The 22,226-nt window shown below is 41.8% G+C and overlaps 1 protein-coding gene across 1 annotated transcript in view; it reads left to right on the top strand.

Moving 5' to 3' along the window:
* Positions 1 to 332: 332 nt before the first annotated feature.
* Positions 333 to 22,226, top strand: part of masp1 (MBL associated serine protease 1) — a 132,378-nt gene continuing 110,484 nt past the window's right edge. The window contains exons 1-3 of the mRNA XM_059651172.1: positions 333 to 441; positions 10,188 to 10,413; positions 21,923 to 22,097. Coding sequence (XP_059507155.1) covers positions 437 to 441; positions 10,188 to 10,413; positions 21,923 to 22,097 — 406 coding nt within the window. The 5' untranslated portion in view covers positions 333 to 436. The remainder of the gene's footprint in view (positions 442 to 10,187; positions 10,414 to 21,922; positions 22,098 to 22,226) is intronic.

Genomic DNA, 22,226 nt, shown 5'->3' with positions numbered 1-22,226 from the left:
GAGTGTGTGTCAAGTGAGGACTGAATTTGAAGAGGGTAGTGTCAAGTGAGGGGTGAGCGCGTATTGAGGGATATGTGTAAAGTGTAGTGTGTAAAGTGACAGGGTGTGTGTGGAAAGTGGGAGATGAATCTGTAATGTGTAGAGGGTGTAGTTGTGTATTGAAGAGTGAGTGTCTGGATGGTAGTGAATGTGTAAAGTGAGAGCTTTCTGAAGCTGGCCGGGTGACTGGGAGAATGCAGTGCTCTGGTTACTGGGATGTGCCAGCAGCTGGAGTTTGAAGTCGGGGCGGGGGGATGGGGGTGGGTTGGCTGTTGGCTAGCTGCAGCTCCATTCCGAGATTTGGGCTCTCTGATCTCTTTGTGACTGCAGGACCCAGAGCTGGGAACGCGACGTGAATTAGAGCGGCTCCGGGAACTGGGCAACGCGGACGGGCGGTATGGGGTGAGTACGGGGCTGGGCTGGGTGCTGACTGGCCCGGCCAGGGGCAGTCTCTTTGTGCCGGGGAGGTATCGAGAGCGCTCCTTTTATGTGGCAGCAGCTCGGCTTCACAACTCCCCAAGTGGAAAGCTCAGTCCCGGACTCTTCCCCCTCCGTCAGGCCGTTGATTTTACTTTCCAAGCTTCCAGTGTTTGAAATCAAAGTGAAATTGTGTCAGCTCCTGCCATTGTTCCGGCCACAGCCCGCAATGAGGCCATTCAGCCAACTGAGGCTGTTCTCGACAGAGATCAATGCCAGATCCCTGCTCGCGTTCGCCAAACAACATCCTTCAATCTCGACTTTGGAGATCTTGTGTAATGAATGCTGGCCTTGCCTGCCGAATTGACTGGCATCAACTGAGTATCGTTAAGTAACAGAGAAAAGTAGGAATAAATAAGAGTTGGCAGTGTGTGACCGGTGAGCCTGCTTGTTCCAACTGCTCACAAATCTGAAGCAAAGATGTGGCTGGGGGGCGGTGGGGGCTGGGTCATTTGTCGTATTTCCAAATTTGCTGCTAACACTGAATGCGATGAGAATGTGACTCGTTGGAGATGGGAGGTTGGGGGGAGGCGGTGATGTGGGAGAGGCTTTCAGGGAATTTTGATAGGCTGTGTAAGTGGGCTGGAGCATGGCAAAGGAAATATGATGTGGGTAAGTCTGAGCCTAGAAAGCGCAGAAAGACTGAATATTTCTCAAATGATGAATCAATTTTAAAAAGTGTTGCTGTCCAAAAGATGAGAAGGTACTCTTGTTAATTAGTCATTGGATGCTGGCACACAGGTGCAGCAAAGAGTTTGGAAGGTAACACCCACGTTAACCTTGATCACAGGAGGATTTGAGTACAGCAGCAAAAATGTCATACAGCAACTATACAGAACACTGGTTAAACCCATTCCTGAAGGATTGCGTGCAGTTATAGCTCGATTCCCCAATCCTTTGAAGCTGGGCTTCGAAGTAGGGGTTATGAACCTCAGCTGGGAATTCCCAGGCTGAAATTTTGGGTTTCATGATCTCTGAGGAAGCCTTGACAGTCGTGGAGCTCTGACTGAGCTATAACAGCTGCACTCCGACTCAAACAAGCCCCTGCTGTCTCAGTTCTGGCTGAGAGGTTGTGACAGTTTAAAAGACTCAAAAATGGAGTCACATTAGGAAACAGTTTGGGAAGCAGTGTCAAAGAGGAAAGTTCATCTGTGGAATTACCTGCCCAGTGAAGCAGTTGAGGCTACTTCATTGAATGTCTTTAAGGCAAAGATAGATTGTTCAACAGTAAAGGAATTAAGAGTTGTGGTGAGCAGGTGGCTAAGTGGAGCTAAGTCCTCAAAAAGATCATCCATGATCTTACTGAATGGTGGGGCAGGCTCAAGGGGCCGGATGGCCTACTCCCCTTGCTCCTACTTCTTATGATCTTATGTTCACCAGACAGATTCCTGGTATTGTGGGACTGTCCCATGAAGAGAGATTTTTTGTTTCTTTTTATTAATTCACAGGATGAGGGCATCACAACCCATCCCTAATTGCCCAGAGGGCAGTTAAGATTCAACCACATTGCTGTTGGCCCAGAGTCACATGTAGGCCAGACCAAGTAGGGATGGCAGTTTCCTTCCCTCAAGGACATTAGTGAACTAGATGGTTTTCCCACAATGGATTTGTGGTAATTATTAGACTCTTAATTCCAGATATTTATTGAATTCAAATTCTACCATGTGGGATTTGAACCCAGGTCCCCAGAATATTATCTGGGTTTCTAGATTTAACAGTCTAGCAATAATATCACAAGGCCATCACCTCCCTGCAGAGACTTCTCTGGAGTTTTGAAGAATAAGAGGCAACCTCATAGAAATTTGCAAAATTCTGAAACACAGAAAGGATCATTTCCCCTGGCTGTTGATTATAAGGCATAGGCCCCTTAAGACAGATGAGGAAGAATTTTTTTCACGCAGAGATGTTGAATCTCTGGAATTCTCAATCTCACAAGGCTGTAGAAGCTCAGTCATTAAGTATATTCAGACAAAGCTTGATAAATTTCTAGATGTTAATAATAACAAGCAATATGAGGATGGTGTGGGAAATGCCATTGAAATAGATGGTGAGCCATGATTAGAATGGTGGAGCAGACTCAAGGGGGCTGAATGGCCTGTTCTTGTTCCCTACTTGTTCTGTTCCATGAATGAACAACAAAGTAAGTGACCACTAGACTTCAGCAGCAATTTGAGAGAGTGGGTCCTGTTTGGATCTGTATTGGGTACCTGGCCTCAAAGTAGGTTAAACTCTCCCTCTCTCTGTCTCTCATGCACTCACTCACATTCTCACTCACACACTTACTATCTCACTCACGCATTCAGACATAAAGGCTTATACTTTGCCCAGTTTGAATCAGAAATTAATATGGTGAAATTGAAACTGAAATACTGCTCTGAGGGAATGCCATGCATGTGATGTGGCAGGGCAGTTGCTGAGACCATGTACCTGCTCTTGGCGAATTCTAGAACAACGGGCACAGTTTCAAAATAAAGGATATCCCATTTAAGATAGAGGTAATTAGAAATTTCTTATCTCGGATGATTGGTCTTTTTTTTAGAATTCACATTCACAGTGAGCAGTAGAGGCTGGCTCTCTAAATATACTCAAATCTGATTTTGACAGAATTTTGATTAACCTGGGATTCAGGGATAATGGCAAGGCAGTGGAAATTAGGCGACGACTTGATCAACCAATACCTGAGTGAATGTTGCTGCAAGTTGGAGGGGCTGAATGGCCTACTCTTCCAAGTTCTTCTAATCATATGATCATTACAGAGACTGGCGACATATTGGTCTTGCTTATGTTAAATATTCCATAAGGCTATAATGTATTTAAAAAGGTCAAAAAAAGAAGTGAAAGGCATTTATTCCATTTGATTCAAGATATTATTACATGGAAGAAATAGGTCTTTACGTTAGGGAAGGCAATCACCAGAGATTTGGATTGTTGGAATTAAACAATAAGCCATAATTTAGATGTGTAGCGGGAGTTGTCAATAGACCTCCTGATAGCAGCAGTGAAACTGCAAATCGACTAATTTAGTAGAGTGGTTTGTAACTAAAGCAAAGTTAATTTGAGAGGAAGTTTTAATTTCTGTATAGATTAAGGCACACTGTTCCACAGTCAGAAATTTGGTGAATTTCTTCAGTGCATTGACTCTGGTTCTCGAGAGCAACATCTTCTAAAGTCAGCAAGAGAGCAGGCTATTCTATATTTATTAATGAGCACTGAGCCAAAGTTAATTATCCCCTGTAAGAGGTCATTTTAGGTGACAGTAAGCATAATAAGCGTAAATTCAATGTTGGATTTGAAAAGATTGCATTAATGTTAACTTTAACAGTATGAAGCAGAAAGTGACAATGGCAAATTGGTTAAAGCTGTTATTAGTTAAAATTACAGATAAATAATGAGAGGTGTTCAAAACTTGTTCAGCTTAATACAGGACCATCCAGCAGTCTCCTTGAATGAAAACAGCTTTAGTCGACAGCAAAGGTTGAATGTAAAATACAACTAATAGAATATAAGTAAGTGCAAAGTTTAGTGTCGATTGGGGATTGGCAGAGAAACAAAGACAAAAAAGACAGAAGTAAAGAATCCTAGTAACAGCTTCAGGAAAGAATTCAAAATGAAACTTCAGAGATATCAACACAAAGTCTTCAGATGGTCTGAGGTAATATGGATAATAGCTAACAATTACCTAGATAATTATTTTCTATAAATCTTTGCAATACAAGAGGAAAATAATATACTTAACATTGTACACAAAGAAATGATATATCAAGGACTGGAACTCAATAAATAAGTTTTCACAAGAAAACAGCTTCAGAAAAATAATGGTTCCAAAGGAGTTTAGAGAAATTCGGTGAGAACCTACAAATTCTTTAGGTATGATCTGCCCAAGTATTCCTGATTTGAGGAATTCTGCTTTTAGATGTTAAGCTGACACCCTTATGGTCACCTCAGGTAGACATAAAGGATTGCATAATGCTATTACAATAGAGAGCAGGGGGCCTTTCCCATTGTTCAGCCAATACTTATCACTCAGCCAAAAATTATAAGAAAATGTAATCTAGTCATTAACACTTTGCTGCTAGTGAAAGCTCACATTTTGAATACTGCATTACCTACTTATAATAGCGACCATGTTTTAAAGGTACTTCATTAACAGTAAGGATTATAAATAAGTGAAAACTTATCTTCCAAAATTCTGGTAATTGAATTCTTTTGAGGAAGTAACTGGAGAATCAGAAAGGGGAATTTTGACTTGGTTCATGTGAACTGTCAGATGAACTCAGTGAGGTTTCACTTGAGGGAGTGTTAGCTAAAATTAAAGCTTATGGGCTCAAAAGCAAATTATTGACTTGATTAGGAAGTAGAGACAGTCAGGAGGAATACTGTTTATCTTCTTTTAATATTATTAATGATTAGATCATCCAATAGAGAGCCATACATTTACTTTTACCAGTGGCATAAAGATTGATGGCATTGGCAGGCAGTGTAAACTGCTTTGTTCAAAAATATATAGGCACAGGAGTAGGTCATTCAATGCCTTAAAATCGCTCTGCAATTTGATAAGGTCATCCTGAACTTCTACCACAATGCCACTTTCCCACGTCACTTTCATATCCCTTGATGTTTTTATATCAAGATATCTATTGTTCTCTCAGTCGTGAACATGCTCAATGACTGAGCCACCATAACCCTCTGGGATAGAAAATTCCAAAGATTCATCACCTTCAATTTCTCTTCCTCTCACTCCCAAGCTTATCTCTTATCTTCCCCTTATCCTAAGACCGCAACCCCTTGTTCTGTCACGCACAGACATAAAAAACATTATCTCTGCATGCTGCCTGTCCAGTATTGTCAGAACCTTATACATTTCAATTAGATCCCCTTTCATTATTCCAAACCTGAAAGATTGTAGATCCAAGATAATAAAGTTTGAAGCTGGATGAACACAGCAGGCCAAGCAGCATCTCAGGAGAACAAAAGCTGACGTTTCGGGCCTAGACCCTTCATCAGAGCTCTGATGAAGGGTCTGGGCCTGAAACGTCAGCTTTTGTGCTCCTGAGATGCTGCTTGGCCTGCTGTGTTCATCTAGCTCCACACTTTGTTATCTTAGATTCTCCAGCATCTACAGTTCCCATTATCTCAGATTGTAGATGCAGTTGACCCAATCTCTTCTCATATGACAAACCTACCATCCCAGAATCAGTCTAGTGAATCATATTTCCCTCTATGGCAAGTATATCCTTCCTCAGATAAGCAGAACAAAAGTGCACACATGCTCTAAGTGTGGTCGCACCGATGTTTTAAATTTTTTTTTGATCTCAGATGATGGTGATTCTGGTGATTTAATTACCATAGTGGTCAGTCACTGAACATATTCATACGTATTTTACCAAAAGCACACTATTGTATTACATAAAATAAAACAAAGAAAAACTATATGTAGAACAATTTAGAAAAAATTTAATATACATAGTCAAAAGACAGAGTCAGTCCTTTTCCCAGCAATTTCTTTTACAGACACTCAATCCAATGAAGTACTATATCTCCTATCTTAACTTTTTAAATTTTTCTTAATCTTTTTACTTAATTGGTAAGATTGCAAGAATTTCCTTAGCAACATTTTGCACATTCATCAAATGTGGTTCCCTCTAATTCTATCTCTCCCTGAGATACAGATACACTGGTTACTTCTCTGGTTTTTCTTAACTGAATCTCTGGCTGCTTAAACTGCTAAAACAGTTTTAAGACTTTTTTCCAGTTTTTAAAAGTCTGGACTAAACTGCCTTCTGCTGGTATGAAACTATTCGTCCCAACTGAAACCTGAACATGGCTCCTAGCCATCTATTTCTGTACAGGCCATAAATATTTAACATTGTAAACATTCAGCAATTAGTTTCACAGGTAGCTAATTGAATCATTTAACTTCACTCACATGCCATTTTTGGGATAATTTTCTGAACTCACTATGAAACAAGTGGCATTTTGACCTCTTAAATAAAAAAAAGTCAGCCTCATAGAACTAAAACCAAAATTAATTTTACTCTAGTACCCAGATTCTATAATAATAATACATTATAAACCATTATCACAAGTTGCAGCAGGACACCTTTATTCCTACAGTCACATAATGTTGCAATGTAACTTGGTAACTAATTACTTGTCGTATCTGCATGTTGGATTTGAATAATTTATGAACAAGGACACCCAGGTCCTTTTGCACATCAATATTTTCCAACCTCTCTCCATTCAAAAAATACTTTGGATATCTGATTTTCATAATGAAGTGGATAATTTCACATATGTGTACATTGCATTATCTGCTATGTTCTTGCCCCATTCATTCAGCTTTCACTATTTAGTTTAAAGTCCTCCCCATTAATGACTCACTGGAACTCTATGTTCAGCACAGTCCAGATCCCAGGTAATTCAGATACCATGGGACATATTCATCTTTCCCAGTGCTGTATAATAGAAACCCTTATTTACCATATGTTAATTTGCTTTGGTTTATTTAGCAATCCAGAGATTATTACCTTTTGAGATTATGCGTCTTAATTTAGACCTTAGTTGCTCATACCTGTGTGAACCCCTTTTCTTGTTCTCTCAATGGTATTGGTACCTACGTGGACCACTGCAATTGGTCATACTTCCTCCCACTGCAAGGTATTCTTCTGCTGACAGAGAAGTCCTGATCTCAGTTCTTGGCAATACTCATCTAAAATAGTTGAAGGAATATCTGAAACCTAATAGAATGAGGGAACAGTTGATGGCTAAAATATATTAATTAAAAGCTAATTGGGGCTAGAATTGGTTGTAGAAACATAAAAAGCTCGTAATCAGTGCGAAGCGAATTTTATGTAGGGTGCTAACTAAAGTAAAGCTCTCACATAAAAGTGTGGACATTAACTTCATTTAAATACAATTACCTTTTGGAGTATAACAGGCAACACAGCTGTCTGGACTGCCATCCTTAGCTACAGAGAATTGTGTGCATTGCCCCGTAACATTGTTATTAACTCCCCCTGTTGGAATAGCTTTCTGCATCGTGGTAACTTGGTCCATTTGCTGATACACCTTGGTGCCCCTGACTCTAGCCTAGAAACACAGAATGCCATGAGCTCACACATTCAGCAGCTGTCACAAATTGCCTGCTCTGCTAACTTTGTGGCACTTAATTAATTAATTATTTTGTTTGTTACATTGTGATTAATATCTTTAGTCCTGCTTATGCTTAAATTCCTTTTCTTTCATTAAATGTTTTACTCAACCTGATTGAGTTTCCAGAGTTAAAATAAATGGGAAGTAGGTATGAAAAGTACAGCAAGTACTGGGGAAAACTAATAGAATGCTATCATTTACCTCGAGGGGAATTGAACACAAAGTTGGGGTGTTGAGTTTCAGTCATGCAGAGTATTGTTGAAATCACACCTAGACTATATACAGTATTGGACAGATTATTTGGGGAATTTATGTAAATGTGTTGCAAGCAGTTCAGGGAATCTTTATCAGACTAGTATCTGGAATGGATATGTGCCCTTACGAAGAAAGTTTGGGCAAGCTAAGCTTGTATACACTGGAGTTTAGATTAACACAAGGTTACTTTATTGAAACATAATGTCCTGAACAATTGTGATAGGATGGATATGGAGATGATGTTTTCTCTTATTGGAGAATCTAGAACTAGAAATCAATGTTTAATATCAGGGATAACCCATCTGAAACAGAGATAAAATAAAATATGTCCTCTCAGAAGGTTGAGAGTCTTTAGAACTTCCTTCCTGAAATGGTGGTGGGAACAGACTCCATGAATATTTTTAAGGAAAAATTAGATAAATTTTTGTTAAGCATAAAGGGTGAAAGATTTACAGAGGCAGGCAGTATTGTGAATTTTGGGTAATACACAGATCAGTAAATATTTACTTAATGGTGCATCAGGCTCAAGGGGCTAAATGGCTGCTCCTAATTTGTATGTTCATGTGTAGCGTACAAATATATGAACATACTTGTGTATTCATATATTTAGCTCCCAGTACACACAAGCGTGCCACAACGCAAATTCAGATGGCAACTCTGATTTGGTTGTCTGTGTAACTGTTTGCATATTCTTGATCATTCAGCAAACGCTGTCCAATTGCAGAATCAAATCTGGTAAATACTGTTTTTCTTTTTCCACATGCATTCTCATCGGGCTGAAGCAAACCGCCAAGGGGATATTCTGTTTGGTGTGATTCACCAGTCTTTAGGACAAATGGCCTGCATATCTGGCATCCCACCTGCACTGAAATTCATATACCACATTACTCATTTGTGTGTTAGGCAGAACATCTTTTTGGCACAATGGCAACATTCTGTTAGCAGCGAACATCACTCGCATTGCTACTACTTTGTCCCACAATTGAATGAGCGTTAATGTGAGTTAAGATTGGTAATATGGTGACTAACTTATGCCAAGACTTACACTGCACTTGGCCTGAACTATGCAAATTTCTTTCAATTTTTTGATTTGATCTGTTGATGCCACTATATTGCTTCAGTAGTTGATTGAACCATAAACCCACTTAAGCAAAATGGTTTGGCAACACAATTAATGACCCCACTAAACCTGTAATAAATGTTTTTGCCATGTACCATCTGAAAGCAAGGAATTTATCCTTGCATGTGATTTCAGTTTTGGTGTTTCTTGACCTCGCATCAAACAAGAAAAAAAATTTTCTGAGTTAAGACCCCTCTGCTTCCAGCTATTCTACCACAAACCAGTGTCCACTGAAAATATGAATCCTTGAGGACATACTTGGCTGATTGAATGTCCATATGTGATAACTGTTCTGATATAACGATTCTACTGATTGAATGCGCATATATAATAGCTTTTCTGATTTTTATTTGCAACCTTGGTGTTTGGCAGCATTGTGAGGCCTGAAAGCCAACATGGACGTATAAATCAGCTATCCCGTCCCTTCAAGGACTGGAATAGTCATCCTTACTTGTATGACTGCATCTGCAAAATGCACGTCATCCCTAGATACTGTATCCATTGGACCTGCTACTCAGAATGACCAGACAGTCTTTCTCAAAAGCAAGATAACAAAACATTTGCTGCACTTGTGAAGAGCAATGAGTTACCATGTGACATATGTGAGACGGGGTTTAACTTCACAGCTCACTACATTTGTGCATGGACAGGCTGTCAAACACTCTCAAATGTGATGTCCCTTTCTACCCTTTCCTAGCTATGAAGCATTTCTGCACCCTACTCCCTACAGAAAATTGTTAAATTCTCAAAATCCCACTTCAATGCCACTCGCTTAAAGAATTTTCAATCTGAAATTGTTTGAGTTTCTCTGCCACGTTTTCTAATGGACATGGAGACAGGGTAAAATCAGCCATAAAGCTCAGCCATAAGTGAATGATCAAACACAAATGAGGGGCTGAATGGCCTCCTCCAGTTCTCTGAATAGTCTCCCATCTGTCGCACATTTCCAAATGATGTGAATCTATATCTCAGTCTTAATTTGTTTCTTGTTGATTTGATTTCTTGTACAGCACTGTGTAAATGAGGAAGTAATTGATTCTGCTTGTTAATTTCTGTCCGCCACCCCCACTCCCCAGGTCCCTGCATTCTACTCTCAGGGATTTAAACATCTTGCCTTTAATCAGTTTTTTTCCCCCTTTGGCAGATGCTTCTGGTTGTTTGTGCTGTGCCTCTTCTCTCCAGCTGGAGCAAACTTCACTGAGCTGACTGGGATGTTTGGACAGATTCAGTCTCCCAACTACCCAGAAGGTTATCCGAGTGATTTAGACTTAACTTGGAATATCACAGTTCCCACAGGATTCCGAATCAAACTCTACTTCATGCACTTCGATCTGGAGCCTTCCTATCTCTGTGAATATGATTATGTGAAGGTGAGATAGAAACACACTCTATTACTAGACCGGCTGATATTCTATATATTCCTCTGCCAGTGTCTCAGTTGACAATGCAAATTATATAAATGCCTTTGGACACTAAGAGGAAAACTTTAAGCTATCAAATGTTGTTTCATACAAACAATGCAAAGTTCAGAAATAATCAGCCACTTTAACGCACAAACATATTCACTCAGTTCTTGACACAAACATATGCCCAATGGAGAATCCAAGATACTTTTGAAAAGGATGTGAAGAATAACTGAATAGGGTGAAGGATAAGATTGAAGAGGATACAGCGAACATTGTAACCAGTGAAGTGCTACAGCAAACATCACTGGCACCACATCGCTTACAATACATATTAATGCCTTGGCTGATGGAAATAAATTTACTGTCGCAAAGTTTGTACATGACACAGATGTAGGTGGGAAAGAAAGTGCTGAGGATTTCAAAGAGTTTGCAAAGAAATATACACAGGTTAAGTGAGTGGACAAAAACTTGGCAGATGAAATATAATGTGGGAAGGGGTGAGCTTATGCAAATTGGCAACAAGAGAAGAAGAGCTGAATATTAACTTAAATGGAGGAAAATAACTACAGAAAGCTACAGCACAAAGGGATATGGGGTCCACTTGCTAACATACAAGTTGAGTTGGTAATAGGGAAGGCATTTGAAATGTTGGCCTTTATTTCAAAGCGACTGGAGTAGAAAAACCTGGCCTGCTGTGTTCCTCCAGCTCCACACTGTTATCTCTGACTCCAGCATCAGCAGTTCTTACTATCTCCGAGTCTCATTTGTGACCATAGTGCTTTAGCTTCTTCTTGTTAACAGAGCTACCCCTCCTCCTTTATCTTTCCTTCTGTCAATCCAAAAGTTCAAAAACATTTCAATATTCAGGCCTCAGTCATGGTCACTCTGCAACCATGATTTATTTTAAATTCATTAACAGGACAAGGGTGTCACTGGCATTTATTGCCCGTCCCTAATTGCTCAGAGGGAAGTTCAGAGTCAACCACATTCCTGTGGGTCTGAAGTCACATTTGGCAAGACAAGGTAAGAATGTCAGTTTCTTTCCCTAAAGGACATTGGTGAGCCAAATGGGCTTTTCCAACAATTGACAATGGATTCATGGTCATCATCAGATTCTTAAATCCAGATATTTTTATTGAATTCAAATTTCACCATCTGCCATGGCAGTACTCAAACTCGGGTCCGCAGCATGTTATCTGGGTCACTGGATTAACAGTCCAGTGGTATTACCACTAGGCCATTGCCTCCCATGTCTCTGATATTGGCTACACTATTACACACTGATTTGTGTTTGTGCTGTCAATATTTCTGTCTTGCTACAAATATTGCATGCATTCAAATAATGAGCCGTTACATTTTGTCTTTTTACCATTTTTGCCAACTTTAACCATATTTGCTGGTGCACACTATATTTGTGCTCCAGTCCCTTCCTGTCACACCCCAACAATCATTACCCCAATTGTTACCGTGCACTATAGGCTTGACTATTCTGGTTGCTTTTCCAGATGACTCTCCCATCCATTTAGTTTAAATCACTCCCTACAGCATTAGTTACATGTTTTGCAGAACTCTAGTCCTGCCACAGTTCTGGTAGGACTATACCAGCAAAATAGTTCCACATTCCCCAGCACTGGTGCCTGTTCAGCAGTTTGATCTTGTTCCCCTTACGCCAAATTATTCCTGGCTCATGTGTAATCTAAACATTCCTCCACTTGCGGTTCCGCTATTTAACTTAACTCCTATTCATAACCTCTCTGCAGACCCTCTGTCTTAGGCCTACCTATGTTGTTGCCAACTACATGAAGCAAATAAGAACATAAGGACATAAGAACTAGGAGCAGGAGTAGGCGATCTGGCCCCTCGAGCCTGCCCCGCCATTCATTAAGATCGTGGCTGATCTTTTTGAGACTCTGCTCCACTTACCCATCCGCACACCATAACCCTTAATTCCTCTACTGTTCAAAAATTCATCTAGCCTTGCCTTAAAAACATTCAGCGAGGTAGCTTCAACCGCTTCACTGTGCAGGGGATTCCACAGATTCACAATCCTTTGAGTGAAGAAGTTCCTCCTGACCTCAGTCCTACATCTGCTTCCCCTTATTTTGAGACATTGCCCTCCAGTCCTAGTTTCACCTGCTAGCGAAAACAACCTCCCTGCCTCCACCTTATCTATTCCTTTCATAACCTTATATGTTTCTATAAGATCTCCCCTCATTCTTCTGAATTCCAATGAGTATCATAATCCAACCCTCTCAACTGGAGAGCACGACAACTGGACCCGGCTCTTTCCACAGTAATTCCTCACTCCAAGGTGTGATCAATAAAACTGGCACTGGGCACAGATTTTGGAATTAGAGGAATGAAAGATCTTGTTATTGAAATATATTAAATTCTGAGAGGGCTTGATAGGGCATGTGCTGTGAGGATGTTTCCCTCTTGTGGGGGATATTCAGAACTACCGGTTGCAGTTTCAGAGATCAGGAGAAATCTCTTCTCTGAGGGCTGAGTTATCTGGAACACATGCAGGTGGACATATAGGCAGCTGGATCCTTCTGTTAAGGCATTATGTCACTGACAGTGAGTCAACCCCTGCTGGGCCCACCTGTACTGAGCCCTAAACCCTGTGTGACCTCACCCTGTGTGTCCGCCTTCAAGCCCACCCCCAACATGCTCAGTAAGGCTACTCAAATCAAGCTACTCCATGTGTCCTTAGGTTTGGTCACAACCTGTGAGCTCATTCTCAAGAACCCACCCGTCTTCAGGAAGCCCACCCCTTATTGTATCATTCACAGTAATCCTGCCCCCAGCAAGTGAGTCTAATCTCCCGTGTAGTAAACTAATTAAGCTCATCCCAAGGACCCACTCCAGCACACCTCCCCCATTCCCATCCCAAGCAAGTCCATCTCTCAGCATTCCCATCCTGAGCGAACTACCTCCTAGCAGCCACAATCCCAGTTCCCAGAATTCCCATTGCAAGTAAGTCCACTTCTCACTGTTCCCATTCTAAGTGATCCCACCTCCCAACATTCCCAACCCAATTGAGCTCACTTCCCAGTGTTCCCATCCCGAGAGAACCCAGGCCCCACTGATACTTGCCTGAATGTATCCAATGGGCAGTGCAGGTGGGCATGTCAGGTGCAGCAACAGACATGCCTGAAAATGAGGTGTCAACCTGGTGAAGTGACCAAAGAGGACAACTTACACATTGTCCCTGAATCTGTGCGGCCTTCCTCCAAGTGCTTTGGTTTCTTCCTACAGTCCAAGCATGTGCAGGTTAGTTGGATTGGCCATGCTAAATTACCATTGTGTCCAGGGAAGTGCAGGCTGGGTGGATTAGCCATGGGAAATGCAGGGCCGCAGGGATACGGTTGCGAGGTTGGGTCTGGGTGGATGCTCTTTGGATGTCACTGTGGACACTGTGGTCTCAATGATCTGATTCCACACTGCAGGGATTCAATGATCAATGAATACGCATTCAATGATCTCCATCAAGACAAAATCTAACCTTCAGTCATGGCATTTATTCGCATTACTGTCACTGAATTCTCCCACCATTAACATCCTGGAGATTACCTTGACCGGAATTGAACTGGACATGCTGTATAATACAGAAGCAACAAGAGCAAGTCAGTGGCTAGGAATACTGCAGCAAGTAACTCACCTCCTGACCCTTCAAAGCCAAGGCAATATCCAGTATAAAGCAGTCCACTTCACTGGCACCTCATCAAACCTCGTTCATTCATGTCTCAATCATTAATGTACACTACAAATGGCAAGGGGCCCAGCACAGAGCCCTGCTGGACATCGTTGGAGACGTGCTTCCAGTCACACAAACAACCTTTGTTGTTGATGCATCTGCCTCCTGCTACTAAAGCCAATTTTGGATCCAATAGACCAAATTGCCAAGGATTCCATTGGGTCTCCAATGCAAGATTTTGCAAAAAAAATTACACCCTCTGCAGTGTTCTCATCCACACCTCCTTTTACAACTCAATCAACTGTCAAACTTGATCCCTCTCTGAAAAAACTATGCTGACTATCCTTAAATAGTCCTTGCTTTGGAGATTAATTCTGTCTCTCAGAATTTTCCTAGGACAGGGAATAGACCTGAGCTTACAATCAGATCAGCCAAAATTATATTGAATGATGGAGCAGACTTGAGGAGCTGAATGGCCTCCTTCTGTTTCTAATTTTTAAAATGTATCAAATCGTACAGCATGTCACCTGTACTAATGATTTGTACATCATGCTGGTTGTGAATTCCAGCCGTCCTTTGATAACATTTCTGAAAAGCCACGGTCAGGACATACTTTCCAGAAAGTTCAAAATGCAAGTAAATAATTAGCAACGACCATCCGAGAGTTTCACAATAGTAACTGTTACCAGCTCCAGATGCTAGTGTTGTTGCTACTGCCAATGTGTGTATTACTGATCCTGTTCCCAGACTTGGGCCAATCAATGACAAGACTCAAATTGTAAAGCAGCTGGAACGGTGGCTGCAGCTCATTGGCTGATCTGCCAGCAGCTGTTCCCAATCATGATGTGATGAAGTATTTGGAGCCTGAGGGATCCCAGAACAAAACAATTTTAACAGACAGAGTGATGGCCCAATGTGCAAAACCACAAACAATCTGCTCCATTTCTTTGAGCTGTTTGATAGTACACTCCCCCTCACCAACACAGGGAGCACTACACTGTTAGCAGTTCAGTACTGAGGGAGGACTACAGCTTTGGAGAATCAGTACTGAAGGAACACTGTGCTGTCAGAGTGTCAATACATCACTGTTAGGTGATCAGCACAGAGGGAGTGCAACACTGTTGGATGGTCAGCACTGAGGGATTACTGTGCTGTTGAAGAATTGATGTTGAGTGAGTGTTACATTGTTAGAGGATCAGTATTGAGGTAGCACTGTAGTGCTGGAGGTATTACTGAGGGAAAACTGAACTGTTAAAAGGCCAATGCAGAAGGAGTGCTGTACTGTCAGAGGTCAGCACAAAGGGAGAACTACACTGTTGGAGGGTCAGTAGAGAGACAACACTGTACTGTAGGACGATCAGATTGAAAGATATTATATGAGGGTCAATACAGAGGGACCGTGGCACAGGCAGATGATAAGTACTGAGGAAGTGCTACACTGTTGGAGGATCAGTACTGAGGGAGTACCACACAGTAGGAGAGTCGGTACTGCGGGAGCGCTGTGCTATTGGGAGGTCAATACTGAGAAAGCAGTGGTAGTCAGTAACTCTATTGTTGGGTGCACAGATAGACATTTCTGTCGGCTTACATGAGACTCCAGGATGGTGTGTTGTCTCCTTTGTGCCAGTATCAAGGTCATGAGCAGGCACAGGACATGCTGAAAGGAAAAGGTGAATAGCCAGAGATCGTGGTCCATATTAGAACTACTGACATAAGCAGGAAGGATGATGAGATCCTACAAAAGGGACTTGGGGAGTTAGGCAGCACGTTAAACAGCAGGTTCTCCAGGGATGTAATCTCAGGATTAGTTCCCATGTCCCTTGCCAGTGATGCTAGAAACAGAAAGATAGTACAGCTGAGTACATTGCCAAAGAGCTGGTGCAGGAGGGAGGGATTCAGGTATTTGAATCATTGGGATCTCTTCCAGGGCTTGTAGGACCTGTACTTGTACAAGGTTACATGTAAACTTGCAGGGATGTTTGCTAGTGCCATTCAAGAGGGTTTAAACTAATTTAGCAGAGGGGTGAGAACCAGAGCAGTAGGTCAGAATTGGAGGAAAATGTAGAGGTTAATAGGATGAACAAGTCAGGCCAGTTTAATGAACAAAGTGGGACTATAAAAATTGTATTGAGTAAGCCAGGAGGGAGAAATAATAAAAAGATGCTGAAGGACAGGATAGAGTGTACAGCCAAAATTGGGGTTTGTTATAAAAATGCACAGAGTTTAAGGAACAAATTAAATGAGCTGCAGGCACAGATTCAAATTGAAAGCAATGATACAGTGGCCATTAGAGTCATGGCTGCAGGATGATCAGGACTGGGAAATGAGCACACCAGAGTTTATCAGATTTACAGGAGAGACAGAGAAAGTGGCAGAGGAGATGGGGTAGTATTACTGATCAGAAACATAGAACATAGAACATAGATAGAACAGTACAGCACAGGACAGGCCCTTCAGCCCACGATGTTGTGCCGACCATTGATCCTCATGTATGCACCCTCAAATTTCTGTGACCATATGCATGTCCAGCAGTCTCTTAAATGTCCCCAATGACCTTGCTTCCACAACTGCTGCTGGCAACGCATTCCATGCTCTCATAACTCTCTGTGTAAAGAACCCGCCTCTGACATCCCCTCTATACTTTCCTCCAACCAGCTTAAAACTATGACCCCTCATGTTAGCCATTTCTGCCCTGGGAAATAGTCTCTGGCTACCAACTCTATCTATGCCTCTCATTATCTTGTATACCTCAATTAGGTCCCCTCTCCTCCTCCTTTTCTCCAATGAAAAAAGTCCGAGCCCAGTCAACCCCTCTTCATAAGATAAGCCCTCCAGTCCAGGCAGCATCCTGGTAAACCTCCTCTGAACCCTCTCCAAAGCATCCACATCTTTCCTATAATAGGGCGACCAGAACTGGACGCAGAATTCCAAGTACGGTCTAACCAAAGTTTTATAGAGCTACAACAAGATCTCACGACTCTTATACTCAATCCCCCTGCTAATGAAAGCCAAAACACCATATGCTTTCTTAACAACCCTGTCCACTTGGATGGCCATTTTAAGGGATCTATGTATCTGCACACCAAGATTCCTCTGTTCCTCCACACTGCCAAGAATCCTATCCTTAATCCTGTACTCAGCTTTCAAATTCGACCTTCCAAAATGCATCACCTTGCATTTATCCAGGTTGAACTCCATCTGCCACCTCTCAGCCCATCTCTGCATCCTGTCAATGTCCCGCTGCAGCCCTCTGTACTGTCAACGACGCCTCCAACCTTGGTGTCGTCTGCAAACTTGCTGACCCATCCTTCAATCCCCTCATCCAAGTCATTAATAAAAATTACAAACAGTAGAGGCCCAAGGACAGAGCCCTGTGGAACACCACTCACCACTGACTTCCAGGCAGAATATTTTCCTTCTACTACCACTCGCTGTCTTCTGTTGGCCAGCCAATTCTGTATCCAGACAGCTAAGTTCCCCTGTATCCCATTCCTCCTGACCTTCTGAATGAGCCTACCATGGGGAACCTTATCAACTGCCTTGCTGAAGTCCATATACACCACATCCACAGCTCGACCCTCATCAACTTTTCTAGTCGTATCCTCAAAGAACTCGACAAGGTTTGTGAGGCATGACCTGCCCCTCACAAAGCCGTGTTGACTGCATTTGATCAAGCCATGCTCTTCCAGATGGTCATAAATCCTATCCCTCAGAATCCTTTCTAACACCTAGCAGACGACAGACGTGAGACTTACTGGTCTGTAATTGCCGGGGATTTCCCTATTTCCTTTCTTGAAGAGAGGAATTACATTTGCCTCTCTCCAGTCCTCAGGTACGACTCCAGTGGAGAGCGAGGATGCAAAGATCTTCGCAAGTGGCGAAGCAATTGCATTTCTCGTTTCCCAAAGCAGCCGAGGACAAATCTGGTCCGGGCCTGGCGACTTGTCAATCTTAATGTTTGACAAAATTTTCAGCACATCAGCATTCCTACAATGAGGGAGGATCTAACAAGTAGAAAGCACCCAGTGGAGATGTTATGCAGTTATACAATACCCTAATTAGACTCTACATAGAGTCATGAGAGCACACACCTTTGGAAGGTTGTTTTGGCCTAGAGGGGTGTTCAACACAGGTTTACAAAGATGATACCTGAATCCCTATATCTCCACCAAATCACCCATGGTATCTATCAACTACTAATCACCACCAGGAAAATCACTTGTGTTTCCGATTATTAAATTTAGGCGCACAGCTGATCCATCTCTCCACAGTTTTTTTTATATCCAGAAGTGCACTTACACAACTGAACAGGCATTTTTATTCCCAATCACCAGATTACCATGTTTTTTTTTCAACTACTAACCATCTTTCCCTGTTAATATGCTCATGACCTTAATTAGATCATCCCCTAAACTTCTAAATTGTGGAGAATAAAGGCCTACTTTGTCTAATCTCTCTGTATGAGCTAATCTTTGTGGTTCCAGTTGAATACTTTGTGTGCAAAGCCCATTAAGGGCAATTTAAACTATCAACGGGCAGGGAGAAAAAGAGAGCGTGGAAAGCAGATAAATCAAAATGGAATTGGAAGGGGAGAGAATTCCCTTTTTGAAAGCCATGACTACATCTGTCTTGGCAACACTCTGTGAACCTAACTGTGTTCTGTTTAGATTATTTCTCATCTATCCTGTTCTGATATTTTCTTACACAAGCACACAAAATCAGACATCGCTGTTAAAAACTCAGAAGGACTGGCAGCATCTGTGGCTAGAAAGCAGTGTTAATGCTTCGGGTCCAGTCACCCTCTTTCAGAACTCCGTCAACCCAAAGTGTTAACCCTGCTTTTTCTGCACAAGTGCTGCCAGACCTGATGAGTTTTTCCAATTTCTGATTTTGTTTCTGACTTCCAGAACCCACATTTCTTTGTTTAGCATTTTGTTACATACCTCTGGAGCAGGTAGAACTTGAATCCAGGCCTTCTGGTCCAGAGGTAGGAAGACTATCACTGCACCGGATTGAGCCCAGTCCATCACTCTCAAATTCTTTTATGCAAATTTAACAGTCTCACACACAGCATTAGTAACATATGAGTTAGTGCAATTTTCTAAGGATTCCAGTTTTTGTACATGTTTCATCAGACAAATGGATTCTGGGGATTAAGCAACTGCAATAAATATTTCCTAATCAGTCTGATCAGAGACGCTATGACACACTTTTGAAACAGGTGAGACTTGAACTCTGGCCTTGTGATTCATAGATAGGTCCCACCACACCACAGGCATCCCCTCCATCTCTCTTTACATACTTGGCCGAAACCCAGAATTGGACTTGCAACCTTTAGATCTTCAGTTTAACGCTCTACAAACTCAGCCATTTTGACTTCTGTTTCTCTCTAAGGGAAGCTTACTGTCTCCAGCCCCTTGCGCTGCAAATTGTTTCTCCTCTGAATATAATCCAATTACCACTTAAAAGCCTCAATTGATTCTTCTTCCACCTCTTAGTCAGGCAATGGTCAGGCCATGCAGCTGCTCAGAGGGCCCAGTCATGCAACATGCATTAGCATGCAGACCGATTGACATCTGGTTCCGGAAATCACTGCTATGCTGGGACACTGGAGTTCAATGCAGTGAAAGAAAAAATTACAGGCAACATGGCCATTGGACAGTACATTCCAGATGCTAATCAGTTGCTATGTGAAAACATTTCCTGGTGTCACTTTTCTTCTTTCACCAGTTATTTTAAATCTGTGCCCTCTCCTTCTTGATTGTTCCATCAATAGGAACAGTCTGTCCCTACCCACTCTGTCCATATCCCTCATGATTTTGAACAGCTTGAATCTATGACCCCTAGTTTTTGAACTCTCTGCCAAAGGAAACAGGTTACTTCTGTCTACTCTGCTCTTCACAATTTTGTATTCTGCAATCATGTGACTCCTTTGGCCTTCTCCGTTCCAATGAAAACAAGCTTAACCTTTCCAATCTGTCCTCACAGCTACAATTCTCCAGCCTTGGCAACATTCTAGTCAATCTCTCCAGAACAATTATGTCCTTCCTGTAATGTGCCATCCAGAACTGCACAAAATACTCCAGTCATGGCCTCACCAGCGTCCTGCACAGTTTCATCATTACATCCCTACTTTTGTATTCTATACCTCTGCAAATGAAGGAGAGCATTCCTTATGTTTCTTTACAAACTTATTTACTTGTTCTGCTACCTTCAGGAACCTGTGCATTTGCATGCCAAGATCTCTTACTTCATCTACTTATCTCAGTATATTCCCATTTGTTGTGTATTCCCTTTTAATGTTTGATCTCCTGAAATGCATTACCTCACACTTATTGGAGTTGAACTCCATCTGCCACTTACCTGCCCACTCCACAAACCCATTGTGAAGCTTACTGCAATCCTCTACACCGTCCACTACGCAGCCAATTCTTGTGTCATCTGCAAATTCCCCAACTGTGTCACCACATTCAATTCTACAGTATTAATGTATAAAACAAAAAGCAGAGGGTTCTAATACCACGTCCTGCAGACCACCAGATGAAACAGCTTTCCATTCACAAGAGGAGCCATCGACCATTACATTTTCTTTCCTGTTACTAAGCCAACTTTGGATCCAATTCAACACATTATCCTGCATCCAACCATTTTGGCCAGTCTGCAATGTGCGACCCTGCCAAATGCCTTACTAAAGTCCATGCAGACAACATCTGGTACACAACCCTCATTGATCCTCCTTGTCACTTCCTCAAAGAAATCAATCAAATTTGTGAGGCATGACCTCCCCTTAACAAAGCCATGCTGACTATCCATAACTAGTCCATGCCTTTCTAAGTGACAGTTTATCTGATCTATTAGGATTGATTCTAACAATTTTCCCACCACCAAAGTAAGATTAACTGGCCTGTAACTGCATTTTGTTTTTATCCTTTGCAAACAGCAAAACCATATTTGCATTCTAGATCCATTAATTGAACTTAAATACTACCAACAGCCATGGTGAATTTGATTCACTGTTCCCAGATCGTTAATCTGAACCACAGGATTACTACACTAGTGACATTAAAATCACAACACAATCTCTGCACATGAACTAATTCTAGTTCTATAGCAAGGACAACATGATATCAGGCTCCAAATGATGTCCTGAATGTTGATCATGAGAAGGTACCTGCACTGATTCTCTCTCCCTATAATCAAATGGGCCGAAAGTACCTCTCAATAACTCTGCTTTACCACTGGGCTGAGCTGAATGTAGCCTGTGTCATTTTTGACAAACATGGAAAGTTTCCCTGATCCTGTGAGCTTAGGAATTAACTGCTAATTTGGAACTAAATCCTTAAAAAGGGCTGGAATATGGATTGATCTGAAAATGATCCTTGCAATGTGGTGAAAATCAACCTCACTTAGCCTCAGATTTCTTGAAGCAATTTTTCTGCCAAGGTACTGAATTTCTAACAGGACACTGAATGAGTGTGTGTATGTGCGTGCGTGTGTATCTTGCTGTTACATGATCTCTGATTCATTGCGCTCAGAGAGTCTGTCATATTTTGATACTTGACATAATGTTTGCCTTGGAAACAGCTTGGGTTGAGTCAGACTCTGCAGAGGGAAACATTTGCACTGAGAGTCATCAATGAGATTGTGCACTAAAAATTAAAGGACTGTAAGAGGGTTTGGATTAACAAGTTGAGTGTAAAGAATGGAAGCCAAGAATGAACAATAGGATCTCTCCATTCCTTGTCCATGGTGCTAAAACCTCTCTTTTGGTTCTAGGTCGTGTCTGATGATTTGCTGGAAACATTTTGTGGCAGAGAGAGTACTGACACTGAACGAATCCCTGGCCAAGAGTTTGTGTTAACAAAGAGCAACACCATGACTGTTACGTTCAAGACAGATTTTTCCAATGAGGAACGATTCACTGGCTTTGAAGCTCATTATTCTGCCATCGGTAAGTAGCTTTGTAGTCTTTTGTTCAGAGTATGATCCCATAGTATGAGTATCAAACAGTACGCGGAATCTTTTGACCCCTCCATGGCTGTTTAGTGGCTGGGTCATTTAGTCAGGACAATCACAAGTG

The sequence above is a fragment of the Stegostoma tigrinum genome, chromosome 14 (genome assembly GCF_030684315.1).
Source record: "Stegostoma tigrinum isolate sSteTig4 chromosome 14, sSteTig4.hap1, whole genome shotgun sequence".
Lineage (NCBI taxonomy): Eukaryota > Metazoa > Chordata > Chondrichthyes > Orectolobiformes > Stegostomatidae > Stegostoma > Stegostoma tigrinum.
The sequence above is the reverse complement of the archived record's forward strand: the minus strand, read 5'-3'. Positions and strand labels throughout refer to the sequence as shown.